This window comes from Drosophila suzukii, chromosome X, assembly GCF_043229965.1.
Source record: "Drosophila suzukii chromosome X, CBGP_Dsuzu_IsoJpt1.0, whole genome shotgun sequence".
In the NCBI taxonomy this organism is placed as follows: Eukaryota; Metazoa; Arthropoda; class Insecta; order Diptera; family Drosophilidae; genus Drosophila; species Drosophila suzukii.
The window spans coordinates 21,623,502-21,640,406 of NC_092084.1; the positions used below are offsets into that span (position 1 = coordinate 21,623,502).

The 16,905-nt window shown below is 33.1% G+C and overlaps 1 protein-coding gene across 2 annotated transcripts; it reads right to left on the reverse strand.

Annotated features, from left to right (window-relative positions):
• Nucleotides 1-9,960: 9,960 nt before the first annotated feature.
• On the reverse strand, nucleotides 9,961-13,648 carry LOC108005200 (uncharacterized protein DDB_G0283697). Of its 2 annotated transcripts, none has more exons than XM_017068386.4 (2): nucleotides 13,136-13,648; nucleotides 9,961-11,517 (listed from the first exon to the last, which is right to left on the reverse strand). In XM_017068386.4, exons 1-2 carry the CDS (start codon nucleotides 13,526-13,528, stop codon nucleotides 10,942-10,944), a joined length of 969 nt encoding a protein of 322 aa, XP_016923875.2. In that variant the 5' UTR covers nucleotides 13,529-13,648; the 3' UTR covers nucleotides 9,961-10,941. The 2 variants fall into 2 exon arrangements, with proteins under 2 accessions (XP_016923875.2, XP_016923874.3); XM_017068385.4 differs by lacking the exon at nucleotides 13,136-13,648 and adding an exon at nucleotides 11,895-12,452.
• Nucleotides 13,649-16,905: the final 3,257 nt, after the last annotated feature.

Consider the following 16,905-nt stretch of genomic DNA (forward strand, 5'->3'; position numbering starts at 1 on the left):
TTCAGTCTCCTAACAGTATCTTATTTCTTGATTAAAAATAAATGAAGCATAACCTTCATAAAACAAAAGAAACCAAATAGAACACCTATAAAATAAGAAATTATACATTTATTGAGTTCATTTCGTTCTCAATTTAAGGTACATATGTATGTACATTGAATATATATTTTTAAATGGTATACGGTTTTACATTTTTTTTTAATTTAAGGTATTAATATTCATACATATGAAAGTATTTACAATTGAATCTTTAGTTTATACTTTTTTCTCGTTTATTTTCTTATGCGTTTCTTACATTATTATTTATTGTTTATGCCCCATTTCCTAAATATTATTATATACGAATGTTCTCTGATGATTTATAAATAATAACCTTTAAATAAAGTATAACCTTTATAAAGCAAGACACACCAAAAAAATACCTATAAAATAATAAATGGTATATTAATTTAAATTTGTTCTCAATTTAAGGTAGGTACTTATGTTCTTAAATGGTATATTGTTTTAACTGTGTTCTCAATTCAAGGTATATATGTACTTAAAATTGTATCTTAAATCACAGTTTTCTCTCGTTTATTTTCTTATCCAAATCAATTGAATAAGGAAAGAATTAAAGAGCTTTCTTTCGCCATGAAAACCAAAGAATTGAGACCTTCAATAAATCGCTTACGTTATTTCGACCCTCCCACGCTGTTATGGAAAAACAAATCGAATGGTGGTCATGTCAGTTTTCGCAGAATGACGTCAAGGGAAACATCCCCATATTTACATTAAGTTCAAGACCTATCAATTCGAGTAAAAAAGATATTAAACAATATACATTCATGTGTGTAATTATTAAAAATATTGACGTGTATTGTTGCTTTGGTTACTAATTAATAGTTAACCTACCATGAAATGCTTAGTTGTTTGTATTTCGTTGGTCAAAATGACAATTCGATGGTTTGGGAACTATCATATTGGACAATTCTACCTTAAAATTTGATTGAGTGTATGTATTTTTCCTTTGTTAGCCAGCAACACCTTAAATACCATTACTACCTTTCGAATATTTATCTTAAAAAGCCAACCCAACATAACCTTACCTAAGTCTAAATCGCTCACGTTATCTTGACACTCTCATATGGTTACGAACCGAAATCGAAGGGAGGTCATGGGGGCTTTGGATCCAGCAGATACATATGGATGTTATCCAGATGCACAGCGTGCAGTCGAAGGGAATAACTGGCAGGTAACCAGAAGAATAAAAAAACTTTTAGCACGTGGTGAACCCCGCTGATGCTCGCTGAATCTTAAGCGGATTATGAGACGTTAACCCCCCGACCCCCCCCCCCCCCCCTGAAGCACATTGATTGACCCGTTTTTTACCCCATCCTACTGTATAAACTCCCCAAAATCGAAAAAAAAAACTCAAGAATTCGCCCCCCACATTTTTCCTTCAAGTCTTTGAATATTTTTTGCATGTCCAGCTTCGGGTTACGCCAAAATCCTCCGCCGTAACCCCCCTCCCACCATAAAAAAAAACTCAAACCCCCGAGAATTTCGCAGTCCACTCTGCGTATGCTTTCATTTTATTTCGCTTTTCATATTATTATTCTTGTTATTTTTATTTGAGACCCTTGCTGGCGTAGCTGTACAGTGGAAAATATTGGGGTATTTTTATTTAATACCTTTAAAGTTTAGAAATGATTTTCAAGATTATAAATGTTTTTTTATAGAAATAATATGTTTTGTGTTTTTAATTAATTATTAGACTCGGGTTAGATAATATCAAAGACTTAGAATGTTAGATTTGATTTTTTTTGTTAGCTTATGTGGAACTGTTTGATTTCATTTAAGAATTTCTCTCAGTGTGCCTTTTGCTTTATTTATTTCGACGCGTTCGTTTCGTTTTTCGTTTCGCTCGTGCCCTCTCGCTTGCACGCATCAGTCTAGCGTGTCATTCGTCTGTCCCTGTCCCTCTCCCTCTTCACCTTCCTCATCATCATCATCATCATCATCCTCATCCTCAACCTCTTCTTCATCTTTTTCTTCTTCTTCTTATTCGTGTGTGAATGCTTGCGCGTGTGTGTGTGTTGAAGTTGAATGTGCCGGTTTGTTCTGTTTGCTTGTTGTTGCTGCGCTGTGCTGTTACTGTTGTTGTTGTTGTTGACGTTGGTCGTGTCGTGTCATGTTGATTTGTGAGCTCTCCTCTCTCCCTCTCCCGCTCTCTTCTTTCACGTCTGCGCTAGTTATTTGGTATGCTGTTATGCTTCTTCTTGCTCTTCCACTTCTGCTTCATCTTCATATACATATACATATACACAGACAACTACGCAAACAACATCAAGACAATGCGCAGTAGATAACAAATAGCCCTCTCCCGCTCCCTCTGCCAATCTCTTTGGCTTCCTCTCTCCCGCGCATACATACATACGTACGTATATATAAATTACGTGTGTCTGTTTGTATCTATGGCAACACAGCGTGAGATATATAAGATGTACATATGTATGTAATGAATGTATGTGCGATGTATCTATGGGTGTACATACGTGTGTGCGGTGCTTATGCAGACAGCTGCTTTGTGTGTCAAATTGTAGCGAAAAAAATTGTGTTTTTTTGTACCAACGCGAAGAGGAAGAGCGCAAGAATGGGAGAGGGCAAAGTGGAGAGCAAAGAAGAAGAAGCAACCAAGCGGTAAACGAAGACCCAGTGGCGAATTTAAATTTGGCAATTTATCTAGTGACTAGTTAGCACAATGGATACATTTTATGAGATTTGTATATGAAACTATTTGTTAATATTTATTGTTAATTTTTTTCAATACAATACATGTTAAATAATCGAGAATTTGCTAAACTACAAAAAGATATTAAAGAAAATATGATTTTTGTATCTATAGGATAGTCAAAGTTTCTTATTAATATTACGTTGTTGAACTTATTTGCAAATAAAATATGATCTTACATTTTTATTTTTTAAGGAAAAGGCTATACGTCAAATTTTCCACAGGGCTGCCTGTGTTTTTTGCAAACCACTCTTCTTGCTCTTTGCCTTCTCTTCAACTCAACCATCTACTGTTGCACAGTGGGTAAAAATCAAAGTAAAGGCAACAAATGTTTACTTTCAAATTTGAACATACAGTAATGCGCTAAAACTGTATTATCCTAGTTAAAAATAATAAAAAAAAGTTTTTGCCGGCTTTAATATATCAAATTTATATATTTTTATATGAAATTTGTTACATATGTGTTCATTTATTTGTTAAATATGCATAAGATAATTTATATCCAAACACAATATAATTTAATAAGTTGAGTAGTTCTATTTTGTAAGCTATATATATCACAATATAAAAGGCATTTTAGTTGTTTAGACTGTTTAACCACTTTTGGCCGCTTTCTGCCCCACTGTACGCTGTTGCCGTGCGGCGCTGCGCAAAAACAACGCAGGGCACTCTCTGACGCACTGGCTCTCCCACTGACTCTCTCACCCGCCCCGCTCACTCACTTACCGTCGCACTCACTCACTCACCCGCCATCTGGCCGTCTCACTCACGCGTGCGACATTCTTTACTGTTTGTTTTTGTGTCTGCCGGCGTCGCTTTCTGGCGACTGCGCGGTCGTCGCGCCGCGTTGCCAAACTTCACTTTGCCGCTGCGTGTGTGCTTGTGTGTGTGTGAGTGGATGTGTTTTATATCAGAAATTTCCATTTAATTTTTTATTTAGATTTCTTTTTTTTTTGCAATGGCCGCGTGTGTGTGTGTGTGTGTTTATTGGTATATAATTTTATATGTGTGTATTTTAGTTACACTTTCAGCTGCTGTTTCTTGGTTTTTTTTTCCCTTGCCATTTCTTCTTTTTGTTTGACTTGTGTGTGTTTTGGTTTCTACGTCACACCTTTTTTCGGCCAAGAGAGAAAGAAAGAGATGGAGAGATGGGTGGAGAGAGCGAGAGAGATGGGAAATTACTGCATAGGCCTGCGAAAAATTGGCAGCAAAATCTCAGACGAATGGTTAGGGGAAGGGGATGCGGAGGGTTGTTTTATTTTATTCCATTTTTTCCCCCATTTTTCGTCGACTTTTTCGCAAAGCCACAGGTGTCGTTGTGCAGTCGGCGTCGACGCCGGCAGAGGCAGAGGCCCGGCAGAGCCACAGAGTGTCATCCGTCAAGTTCAACTCTCCAAAAAAAAAAAAAAAAAACAAAATTTACGCTAAAAACTTTGCACCTTTGTGCAAATTATTTTGTCGTCAAAAAGTTAACCTCAAAATTCAGCCTCTGCCGACGTCGACGCCGACGCCGACTGAGCCTGTTGAACGTGACTCACAGGCCTAAAGTTACATTTTTTTTCTTTTAACTTTAGGTACAAATGTATAGTTCTATAATTATTTTAATATAGAGATATTTTGTAATGTTTGTAATAGCAGTGATACCATAATACCGTTAAGATGCTTTAAAGGTCAAAACATAAAGTTTTTTTCGGATTCTTGATCTAAAAAATAAATTCAATATATAATCATAGATTTTTTTATGTATAATTATAGATTTTAATTTCGTGTCCTATTATATAAAAATAAATAATTAATGTTGTTATTATTTAACTTTAATTTTTTAACCAATATTAATATTGGCCTTAAGCAACTTTGGTATTTAGATTTTATTTATTTATTATATTTTATTTCTATTTGTTATATAAAAATATGTAATTTGGTTAGTATATCCCTTTTTTATCTATTACAAATAATGCTACTAACTTGGTTAGTATATCCCCTTTTTATCTACATATTACAAATAATGGTACTAACCTTAAGGAATTTATTTCCTATTGTTTATATGTTATTTGTATATATATATATTATATTATATATTATATTATTATTATTATATGTATAATATGTTATTAATTTGAAGTTATTTTTAGATTTTTAAACCATTTGTATGTAATAGTTTGTTGTTACTTACATATGTACCTACATATGTACATTGTTTATTCATAATAAATAACTAAAATGATACAAAAATTAATCGGGAATATAAGAAAGTTACTCCTGTTGAAAAATGTAAGTAAACTTTCTGTTAATTTATTTAATATATTAATATTTACAAAAATAGGTACAAAAATATTTCAGAAAATAATATCAAAGAATTAGGTACATTTGTGTGTAGAATGTACTTAAATACATAGAAAACATATGTAATGTAATACATAGGGGAATCTCAAGGGTTTTTCTTGATGAAAAAGTTATGTGAACTTAATGTTTCTTATTGTTGTTTTATTTGTTTATACGTCGTTTGTGTGCGTGTGTGCACTCTAACAAACTTTGCTCCCTACACTTGACCTTGTTTTGCCATTTTCATTTTGTGCCACAAACACACACACACACACACACATAGCGAGATGGGGATGGATTATTGCGGTTGACTACGACCAAAAACTGTTTGCCAGAGCAAAAGGGCGAATGGGTGGAAAAGGGAGAAGGATGAGAAGGAGGAGGATGAGGAGAAGGAGCAGGAGCAGGCAACATGTCAAAACCAAAGACGCTGAGAAAGGCAAATGGCGACACACACACAAACACACACAGCACAAGCACAGTGGACATCTAAACTTTCAAACATGCGAATTTTCCAGAAACTACAAGTTTCATTTTCAATGCACTGGCCAAAAAGACCACTCCAAAATAACTTGTATTAAATTTAATTAAAAAAAATAAGTATAAAAAAATATTTAAAACTATTTGTTTTTTTTATTTATAAATACTTTTTTATTTATTTTTAAATATTTCTTTATTTATTTATAGATATTTTTATATTTATTTATATATATTTATTTATTTATTTATAAATATTTTTTTTATTTATTTTAAGAAATTTTTTTACTTATTAAAAAAAAATTTTTTTTTTTATTTATAAACATTTATTTATTTATTTATAAGTAAATATGTATGTAACAACATTTCGGATGTATGTATGTAACGCCCAATGAATTAACGCCCAAGGGAACATTAAAATTTTGTTCTTATAAAATATTGATTGTAAAATGTTTTATACATATAAGTATGTACATAAGTGGCATGTAGTTTGTTTTCTGTAATTATTTTGATAATATTAAGTGTGTTTTTTTTAACATAAATTTTTTTTTTTCAAATTAAAACAAAAGTTAAAGTAGTTAAAAATTATATTAAAATCTTGCCAAATATATTCGTTGTTATTTATATTTTAAAAATCGCAAAAGTAAAATCCAAATTTAGCTTTTGAAATACTTTTCAACTTGTATAAATAAATATGTATGTACATAAGTATTCAAACAATTATTATTTTCAGTGCACATGTGTATTTGAGTATTGTGTGTGTGTGTGTGTGTGGAATAGAAGGGGAAAGGAGGCGAATAACTGGGGGCCAGTAATTTGGCTAAATTTTGTTATTTTTTTCTGAGACGGCTTAAATGCCGGCTACAACAACAACTGAATCGACATCAAAAGCGAAAAGCCCAAAAATAAAGCTGGCAACAAAAAGAGCAAGAAAACAAGAAAAAAACATCAACGGCAAAATTGTTACACAGTAAGAAAAGTCTGTTTGTCTTATATATGTATTTAGTAAACATATGTTATGATTTAAAGCATTTCAAGTACATTTTTAATCCAGACTAAGTTGGTGAAAATTAAAAATTAAGTAAAGTGTAATTGTTAAGATAAAAATTATTTTTAAATTTATTGGGTAGTGGTGGGTCTTGAACCTTTGCTTTTATTAATAAAAATGTAGAATTCATCATAACCAGTTAACAGTTTACTATGATAATGAAAATACAAGACAAAAGGAATTGTTAGGATACCAAATTAAACAATTCATTGGGAAACTTTGGGCTTTAAACATTTGTTTTTAAAATTATCACGATTTAAAATTTTTCTTTATTGATGGAATTTTTTATTACAAATATGATTTATTGAACTTATTTTTTTGCACTGTAAGAATCGACTGCAAAAGCGAAGGGCGATAGAGAGGACGAAAATGAAGGGAGGAAGAGGAACACGAGGTAACGACCAACGGCAATAAAAATTCAGAGCAAGGCGAAACAAAAACAAAACAGGAAGGACAGGGCAACAAAGTTATTAATGACCTGCTGCTGCTTTTATTTTTCTTATTTTCTTATTTCCGATGGCTATTTTTTTTATTTTTGTATTTTCTTGCAAAACGGCAAATAAACAAAAAAGAAATCAGCTAACCAAAGCAAGGGGAGAATTAATCGTTAAGAAAGCGAATAAGAAAAATGAAAACCTCCACATGTGGCGTAAAGAACTTAAAAGATTAGCGAAAATAAAATAGAACATGCGAAAAAAAATGAACGAAGAAGAGACCGAAAAACTAATCCGTAATCCTCAAGGAATGCGAACCGCACCTCTAATGGGTTCTCGAAAGTATTAACCCCTGGGATATCAAATTATTAATATTTATTCCAAATAAATATAATAAAGTTCCATACCATAATCGTAAAATCCAGTTTGCCAATGATACAATAATCAGAATTCCAGTTTATAAAAGTCAAAATACATGTTAAAATTTTATCAATTAAGTATTAACCCCTGGGATATCAAATTATTAACATTTATTCCAATTAAATATAATAAAGTTCCAAACCATAATTTTAAATTCCAGTTTTTTAATATGTATAATGATACAATAATCAGAATTCCAGTTTATAAAAGTCATAATGCATGTTACATTTTTATTAATTTTTATTAAAGACAGAAACTAGTTTTTCTACATTTTAAGGGTTAAATAAAATACCAAATACCAAAGGTGTGACCAAATACAAATAACAGTTAAGAATTTGATCAAATTACATGAGAACGTGGTACATATGTACATATGTACATACACTTTATAAAGAGAACCCATAAGACAACCCCTTTCTCTTATTTTCGCCCTTCTGCCATTTACCATCCACTTTTCGCACCACCTTGCTCACTGACGGAAAAAATAGAGAAGCATAAAGAAAACAAAAGAAAATAGAGAACCCGACCTAACCGAAAACTACACAGAAAGAAAAGTCTACGTGAATAACATGCTTACATATTTTAAATGGAATTTTCATTATTTTTAAAGAAAAAATGGCTTAAAAAATTGTTTCTTTAAACATTCTTAGTCTTAAAATTTTTAAGAAGTGCCCTACATTAATGTGCAAAATAAAATACTAAAAAATATATTAAAAAAATATTAAAAATATGTAACATAATCATTAATAAATTTCAGAATTTGTTTAAAAAAGGTTGGTTTTAAAGCCCACTAATGCCAAATTAATTTTTAAAGATATGTTTTCTTTATTTATAAAATATTAATAATAATTTTTCTACATATTTATTCAATCATAAAAGAGAGCCTAATTTCTTCCCGTGCAGCGATAATAGAGCAATGTGTAAAAGGGCAAGATAGACAGAGAGAGAGAGGGCGTTAGAATGCGAGACAGAGAGAAAAGGCAGTATAACGGCAATGGCAATGCCAACAAATTAAAGTTACTAAAGCAAAGGAAACGGCAAAAAAAAAGGAACGTGTGAGCAGAAAACAAGGGGAGCGGGGAAGAAGAAGGAGAAACCAGCAGCGAGGCAAAGAAAGCTGAAATAAAAGAATAAAAGAATCGCAGTCGGCAGCAGAAAACCAGAAGGAGAAGAAGACAAAGAAGAAGGGAGGCTGAAAAACAAAAAAGAAGAGTGTGGGGGGGGGGGATCCGCATGCAGAACCACTCACTCAAATTTAAAATGAATAAAAACCGGTCCGGTTTGTTTTTTTTATTTTGTTTTTTTATTTTTGCCTTTTCCTCCCCCATTCCTTCTTGCGTCTCTCTTTCGTCTTTCGCCGTTTGCTTTGCATTTGCCATTTTTGCATTTTTGCGTCGCGATGCAGGCGCCTAAAATGTCATTTTTCGGTTCTTATTTATCCGTTTTAAGTTTAAAAAATATAATGCTTTCTAAACTTTTACAAGTTTTTGTTTTATATTTTAAAACAGTAGAACAAAAACAAGGAAGAACGCTATAGTCGAGTACCTCGACTATCAGATACCCGTTACTCAGCTAAATGGAGATATGCAAGCAGCAAAGCGAGATTAAAATGCGCCACCTACCGGCGGTATACAGATTTAAGCGTTATGGGCGTTAGAGTGGGCGTGGCAAATTTTTTTTTTGGACCAATCGATAGGTATTGTCGAGACCAATACATTTCAGTTAAAATTTTTTATCTAGCATAACAATTTTGGGCGTCACAGGTTTTCGCGGTTTGTGGGAGTTAGAGTGGGCGTGGCAAATTTCTTTTTGGATCAATCGATAGGTATTGACGAGACCAATACATTTCAGTTAAAATTTTTTATCTAGCATGAAAATTGTGGGCGTCACAGGTTTTCGCGGTTTGTAGGCGTTAAAGTGGGCGTGGCAAACTTTTTTTTGGATCAATCGATAGGTATTGATGAGAACAATACATTTCAGCTAAAATTTTTATTCTAGTATCAAAACTGTAGGAGCCACAGTTTTGGGCGGTTTGTGGGCGTTAGAGTGGGCGTGGCACTGTGCTGAAACAAACTTGCGCTGCGTAAGAAGCTCAGGAATCTGCACGCCAAATCTCAATAGCCTAGCTCCCATAGTTTCCGAGATCTCAGCGTTCATCCGGACGGACAGACAGACGGACAGACGGACAGACGGACAGACGGACAGACGGACAGACGGACATGGCTAGATCGACTCGGCTAGTGATCCTGATCAAGAATATATATACTTTATGGGGTCGGAAACGCTTCCTTCTGCCTGTTACATACTTTCCGACGAATCTAGTATACCCTTTTACTCTACGAGTAACGGGTATAAATATTATTTTTTTAAACTTTGTATAAGTACTAAACTCCAGGATTTTAAATGTTTTTGGTTCAGTCTGCATTTTATTTTAAATTTTAAAAAATTAGTCCTTTTTATTTGGCATTAAAAAACAATCGAAATTTTACTTTAAAGTTTTTTATTTTTAACAAATATTCGATGTTGATATACAGTCAAACTTTCTTAACTCTAAACATAAGGCATTAGAAAAGGCATAAAAAACTAAATGAAAAAAAAATCAGTTGAGAAAGTATTACAATCCTATATAAACTCAAGAGCTTATGCACATTTTTCGAAACTAAAAAAGTAATATTAGATACAATCATAATACACTTTCAAACATTATAAAATAATCGTATACTTCGAAGTAGGCCCAAAGCCAAGTTGTTTTGATAATACAAGGCAGTATTTATTTTCCCGCCGGAAGAAAGCGGGTTTCGAACGACATTACATTATTAATACTTGGTACAGAAATATTTCTGAAAATAATATTAGAATTTGAAAAAGGTCCAAAACTAAGTTGTTTTGGGGATTTTACAAGGCTATACCTATTTTCCCGCCGAAAGAAAGAGGGCTTCGAACGAAATTATATTATTAATACTTGGTACAGAAATATTTCTGAAAATAATATTATACATAACTGGAAATAGGCACAAAAACTAACTTGTTTTGGGGATTTTACAAGGCTATACCTATTTTCCCGCCGAAAGAAAGAGGGATTCGAACGATTTATATTATTAATACTTGGTACAGAAATATTTCTGAAATTAATATTCGAATTTGAAATAGGTCCAAAACTAAGTTGTTTTGGGGATTTTACAAGGCTGTACCCATTTTCCCGCCGAAAGAAAGAGGGCTTCGAACGAAATTATATTATTAATACTTGGTACAGAAATATTTCTGAAAATAATATTATAATTCGAAATAGGACCAAAAACTAAGTTGTTTTGGGGATTTTACAAGGGTATACCTATTTTCCCGCCGAAAGAAAGAGGGCTTCGAACGAAATTATATTATTAATACTTGATACAGAAATATTTCTGAAAATAATATTGAACTTCGAAATAGGTCCAAAACTAAGTTGTTTTGGGGATTTTACAAGGCAATATTTATTTTCCCGCCGGAAGAAAGCGGGCCTCGAACGACAGACGATTCATCCGGCCGTAGACAAGCACTTCGCTGATGATCCGTTCGGCGAAGAGGCGCTGATCCGGTCTCATGTGCCGGAAGTGGGTGGCCATCCGCCTGCCGATTAGGTCGCACTCGTTCTCGCTCTCACTTTCCCTGCTCCTATCTCTATCTCGCCCCCGTTCTATGTCTCTTTCCCGATCCCTATCCCTATCCGGTATCTCCTCGACTCTACGCTTCCTCGCTGATTGCCCGTAATCGGTGTCATTACTGCTACGTCTTCGCCGGATACGGATACGAGTCATCGGTTCGGAATTGTGTCGCAGGTGGGCGGAGGAACTCGACGTATTGGCATACGGACTACTCTTCACGGTTACCAAAGAATTCGCCTGATAATCTTCGACCTTGTGCTCGGATTTGAGGCGTATAGAGGTTTCCACCTCGGGTTCCTGATCGTGTTCTGGTTCCGGTTCGGGTTCCGCTTCGACATCGGCCCCGACCTCAAGACGTAGTACATCCTCCTCGGTATGAAAGGACTCCGAAAACATATCATCGTCCTAGAAATACACGTAAAAAGGTAAATATTATTATGGTATCATATTTAATGTATCATTCATACAACATTATATATTAATACTATTTATACTTATATATATTTATATTTATTTTAAGAACAAGATAATATTAACAAGAAAAGAATGCTTTGATTTTGTTTTAGTCTAGACTGGTATTATGGTATTATATTTAATATTTAATTTATAGAACATAATATTATAAATGATACTTTGAGTTTTGGTCCTCTGTAATCTATGTATAGGTATTAATACTTAAGAAAACGGGATCCCAAAAACTATTATTAAAATCTTTCCATAATTCAAAAAACATATATATTTAGGATATACTGGGCCTACGTATTTTCTATAGATGCACTCACTTCGCTGACCATATGCTGGACTTGATCGCTTTCGGATTCCTCGATTAGATTCACGCCCATGCCTGAGTTTTCCACTCCGCTCTCATCACGCTGCTCAAATACCAGGGTTTCCTCCGATTCCATGACGGGTTGGTACACCGATATGCTTTCATCATTATGATGTACTTCCCTCGTATCGGGATCCTGATCATGAGCCACTCGCGCATTGGACAATTGCATTTCCCCGGTTTCCAGTTCGTACAGGAAATCGAGTTCTTTGAAATACCAAAGCGATGGCACATAGCTGTGGTCACTATCCAAAACCTTGCGAAGTTCGCGGCGGTACGAGGTCCGGAAATTGTTTATCTTACGCTTCAGGGTGTGGATATTGGCATGCGGATCGGTGGTGTGCATTAAATCCAATAATCGGCCATACGATTCATCCTTGAGCCGGCGATCCCGATACATTTTACTGCGCACCAACCACAATTCCGGCATGGAGCGGTACATCTGAAAGAACTCCGTCCAATATTCGATGGCCGTGTGACTGTGCGACATGGCGAAAGACCGTAGAATAAACATGAATGAACGCCGCTTGTCGTACGACCGGCGAATCGATTGTCGTACGACCGCCGTCAAACCACGTCGAACGAGCCATCAAACTGGAACCCTGTCTGTCCGTTTTATATGATACGTACATATTGTATATGTAATATGATTTTAAAAATAAAGTATACATAGGTTCTAGTTTTATATAAGTAAACTTACTTTTTGTATATTACCTAATATCTTGCCTTACTGACTTTACAAAGAAAATTTAAGTATGACCATATACCAAAGTTATAAATAAATAGATATATACATAAAAGGATATACGTATTATACAATATTTACCTTTATAAAGAGTGGTTATGTATCATGATTTAAAAAATAAAGTATAGGTTCTAGTTCTATGTAAGTATACTTACTTCTTTAATATTACCTAATATCTTGCCTTACTGACTTTACAAAAAAATAAATTTAAGTATGACCATATACCAAAATGATAAAAAAATAGATATATACATAAAGGGATATACGTAGTATACAATATTTACCTTTATAAAGATTTTTAGATAATATTACCTATGGTAATAGTAATAATATATAGATAATATATATAATAATAATAATAGTAAAGTGTTTTGTATAATACTTAGGTACATATGATATATAACATTAAGATATTAGGTATTACCATGATAATACATTTTTTAACTCACATGAATGCTAGTCTCGTCGGGACTGTCGTCCATGCTCTCCGATTTCACCCTGACCGGCGACGTGATGTTGAGGACCGGCTTCAAAAAGTCCATTAGATGGAACCACCAGAGACGCGGCTTATAGCCAACCGTGGAGGCCTGTACCTTCTTGATTTCGCGACGATAGCAGCATCTGATTGAGTTGATTTTGCGTTTAACATCCTGAACGGAACAGCCGCCATTGACGCGTCTTAGGATTTTCAATAGTTCCTGATAGCCCGGCTCCTTTTTCTGTTTTGACAGGTAGTCAGGACTGCTGCTATCCCACAAAGCGGTGAAATGTCGATAACAGCTGATGAATTCCTCCATTACCATGGGTTCATCGTACAGATGATTGGTGCCTATGGCGGTCATATTGCACTTTTTTCCAAGGAAAGTGAAGATTTGATTTTGAAAGATTTCGATTGCTCTCGCCCGATTTATATATATGTATTTACGATATATCTTCAAAAAACTATAACAGACCCACTTTCCACGCTTGTTCCGAAAGACTGAAAATGAATGAGGGAGAATGACGGAGAATGGAAATGGTTTTAAAAATACTTTCGGTATGATGTTGTGAGTGCGTTTGTTTGTTTGATGCGGCATGACATGCAAGTGCAACGTGTATGAGCGGCATTTTCGTGCCATCTCCTTTGCTCTGTCTTCATCTCCATCTCCCTCTCTCTCTTTCTTGCTATTTTCGCTTCTTTTATTTATTTATGTTTGTTATAAAATGTCGCTGCTGCAGCACAGTTGCTTTTTTTTCGCTCAAGCGACGTTGCCACTTTTCAGTTGGCTTCGAACATGTTGCGACGTTGCCGCTTTTGTGTGTGCCTGTGTTTTTTGCACTGAAAACAGGCAACGTTGCTTGGGTTTGGATTGGCAAAATGAAATGGAAAAAAGGGGGAAAAAAAGCGTTTAGAAAAATGTTGCAAGTCTTCCGCCGGCCGGTTGCAAACAACAACAAAAAGGGGGGGCGGAGAAAGGAGGGAGGTGAAAAAGTAAAAAAAATATTAGTGGGGGAAATGGGGGGGGGGGGGGTAAGAGGGATAGAGGAGAGAAAGAGAGGGCTAACAGACCTAATAATAACAAAGCAAACCAACAACATCCAATATTTATAGACCTGAAACATTAGCGCAAATGTACTCAAAATAATTTGTATTCAGCGCAATTAATTAGTTTTGATTAAATTGATTTAACTCATTTTATTAAATCAACAATTATTTGGAAAATATCTTTTTTTTCGGCTCCATTAATTCATTCTATGAAATTGACAATTATTTTCAGCTCGATTAAATAATCTTATTAAATCAACAATTATTTAAACAGTTCTGAGTAGTTCAGAAGTATATTCTTGGAGGTTAACAATAAAAATGCTAAAAAAACGTTTAAAAATTTAATATTGGTGAAAAAAAATGTGACTTACCCCAATTAAAAACCAAAAAGAAACATAGAATAGATAATAAGTTTTAGATTTACAATTTAATATGTGTGCAGCTCCTTTGTATTTACCTTTCTGAACTTCGAAAGACTTAAATATTTTAATATAAAATTGATGAACAAAATAAATTTATTAAAAAACAAGAACTCAAATGACATACAAGTTGTTTTTTATTTAACATCTTAAGTTCAAAGGATTGAAAAATAGTTTTAAATATAAAATTGATTAAACACCAATTGTGATTTAACCAGAATGGAAAAGTTCAGAAGTTTAAAAAAAAAATTGAAAAATTAGAAATATGATGATTTAACCAGAACGGAAAAGTTCAGAAATTTAAAAAAAAAAATTGAAAAAAATAGAAAATGTGATACTGATAAAAAATTTTATTTATTTTATTTAACCAAAACAAAACCATAAATATACAAAGGAAATAGAAAAAAGAAATTAAACATTAAATAAAACCATTATTTTTTACTTTCCGAAATTTGAAAGACTTAAACAAAGCTTTAAAATATAAAATTGATTAAGAAATTAAAATTTTTAAAAAATGCGAACTTATAAAAGACAAATCCATTAGTTTTCTTATTTTTTGGCTTAAGTTTTAAGGATTAAAAAATAGTTTTAAATATAAAACTTATTGGGAAATTAAATTTATTAAGAAAAGAGTATTAGCATAAGACAAAACTATTTGTTTTTCATTTTATAACTTGACTTAAACATAGTTTTGAATATTAAATTAAATTAAATTGTTAAAGAAATTAAATTTTTTAAGACATAAGAATTTTTTTAAGTTAATATATTAAGTTTTTAGGATTGTAATATAGTTTTGGATATAAAATTTATCGCAAAATGGGCATGATTGTAGCATAAATTAGGTGCAACAATTTAAAACAACATATGTATGTAATTAAATATGTATGTAAGTGCTTTATAGATTTGCATTTAATTAGCGAAAAGAAATACATACGTACCTACATAGAAAATTGGTTCGATGAGTGGAGCGAACATGCAACCTGATTGAGCGATTCGCAGGTAAATCGCACGTGTGTTTGGGTTTTTTTCTTCTTTTTTTTCGCTTTTAGGCTCGGCCTACGCTGGCCGTTGCCCTCTGCCCACCGCCCACCACCCACTGCGACCCCCCACCCCTTCCCCCTCCCCCTGTTGACCCCCCGCGACCCCGCCCCTTTTCAAACCGCCTGCGCTCAGCGCATTTCACTTTCACTGCAAATTGGCAAGTGACGAAAAAAAGCAAAAAAGCGAAGGGGAGGGGGGGGGGGGGGAGGAAACAAAACACATGAACGCAGACGAATGAAAATTATCAAAGGGTTGGGAAAATGCGGGGAGGGGCGGGGGAAAAGTGCGCAAGAACGAAAACTAAACCATTGCAAATGCTCATTTTTCAATTTATCAAATGTTTTGCCAGGCGAACAGCTCAAGTTCCTCAACTAGATCGTTTTTCGCGGAAAGTTTTCTATAAACATGGGTAACTGATACTCGTAGTACCCATGGAAAAGTATTGCTGGAAGTCCATTAAAGTTCTTTCTATTATTTAATTTTGTTTGAATTCAGTACTAGCACTTAAAAATGTTAAGTTAAAATATTAATACAACTTATAAACAAATAAATGAAACAAAAATAAAGCTACCACGTAAATAATTTAATTTTGTATTAAGTTTCTTTATAAGGACGGGTATTTGTCGATCAAAATATTTTCATTATATTATTTTTAATTATATAGCCTTTTTGATATTTTTATTAATTATAGTTATATCACTTGTATCTACACATGTATATAATCGTTGAAATTTGTTCCTTATAAATATTGTTGAGATGCAAAAAAAATAGGGATCCAAGAATAGGTGCATAAATTTTTTAAAAATTTGGTAAGCATCAAGAATTGTCTTTGTCTTTAAATAAATAGATATATTTATGTTTATTGTTCTTTATAGCAACTAAGTGATAGCTTAAGATAAATCGAACTTAATTCAAATTCTAAGAAATAAGATATAAAGTAAAGGTAAATTAAATAAATTTTTTTAAATGTAATAGAAATATTTTTTGCATAAGCAATTAATTTTCAATAATACTATAAATAAAAAAAATGTAAAAATTTCTGTTTATTAATGATATGATTAAATATTACTTTAAAATAAAAATAAAATAAAATAAAATAAATAAAACAAAAATAACAATTTCAATGTATTCAAAATATGATTAAATAATATTTTAAAAACAAAAAATTTCTATGTAATGAATATATGTATGTTTAACAAATATTTATACAATAAAATATTTAAAAATAATAATC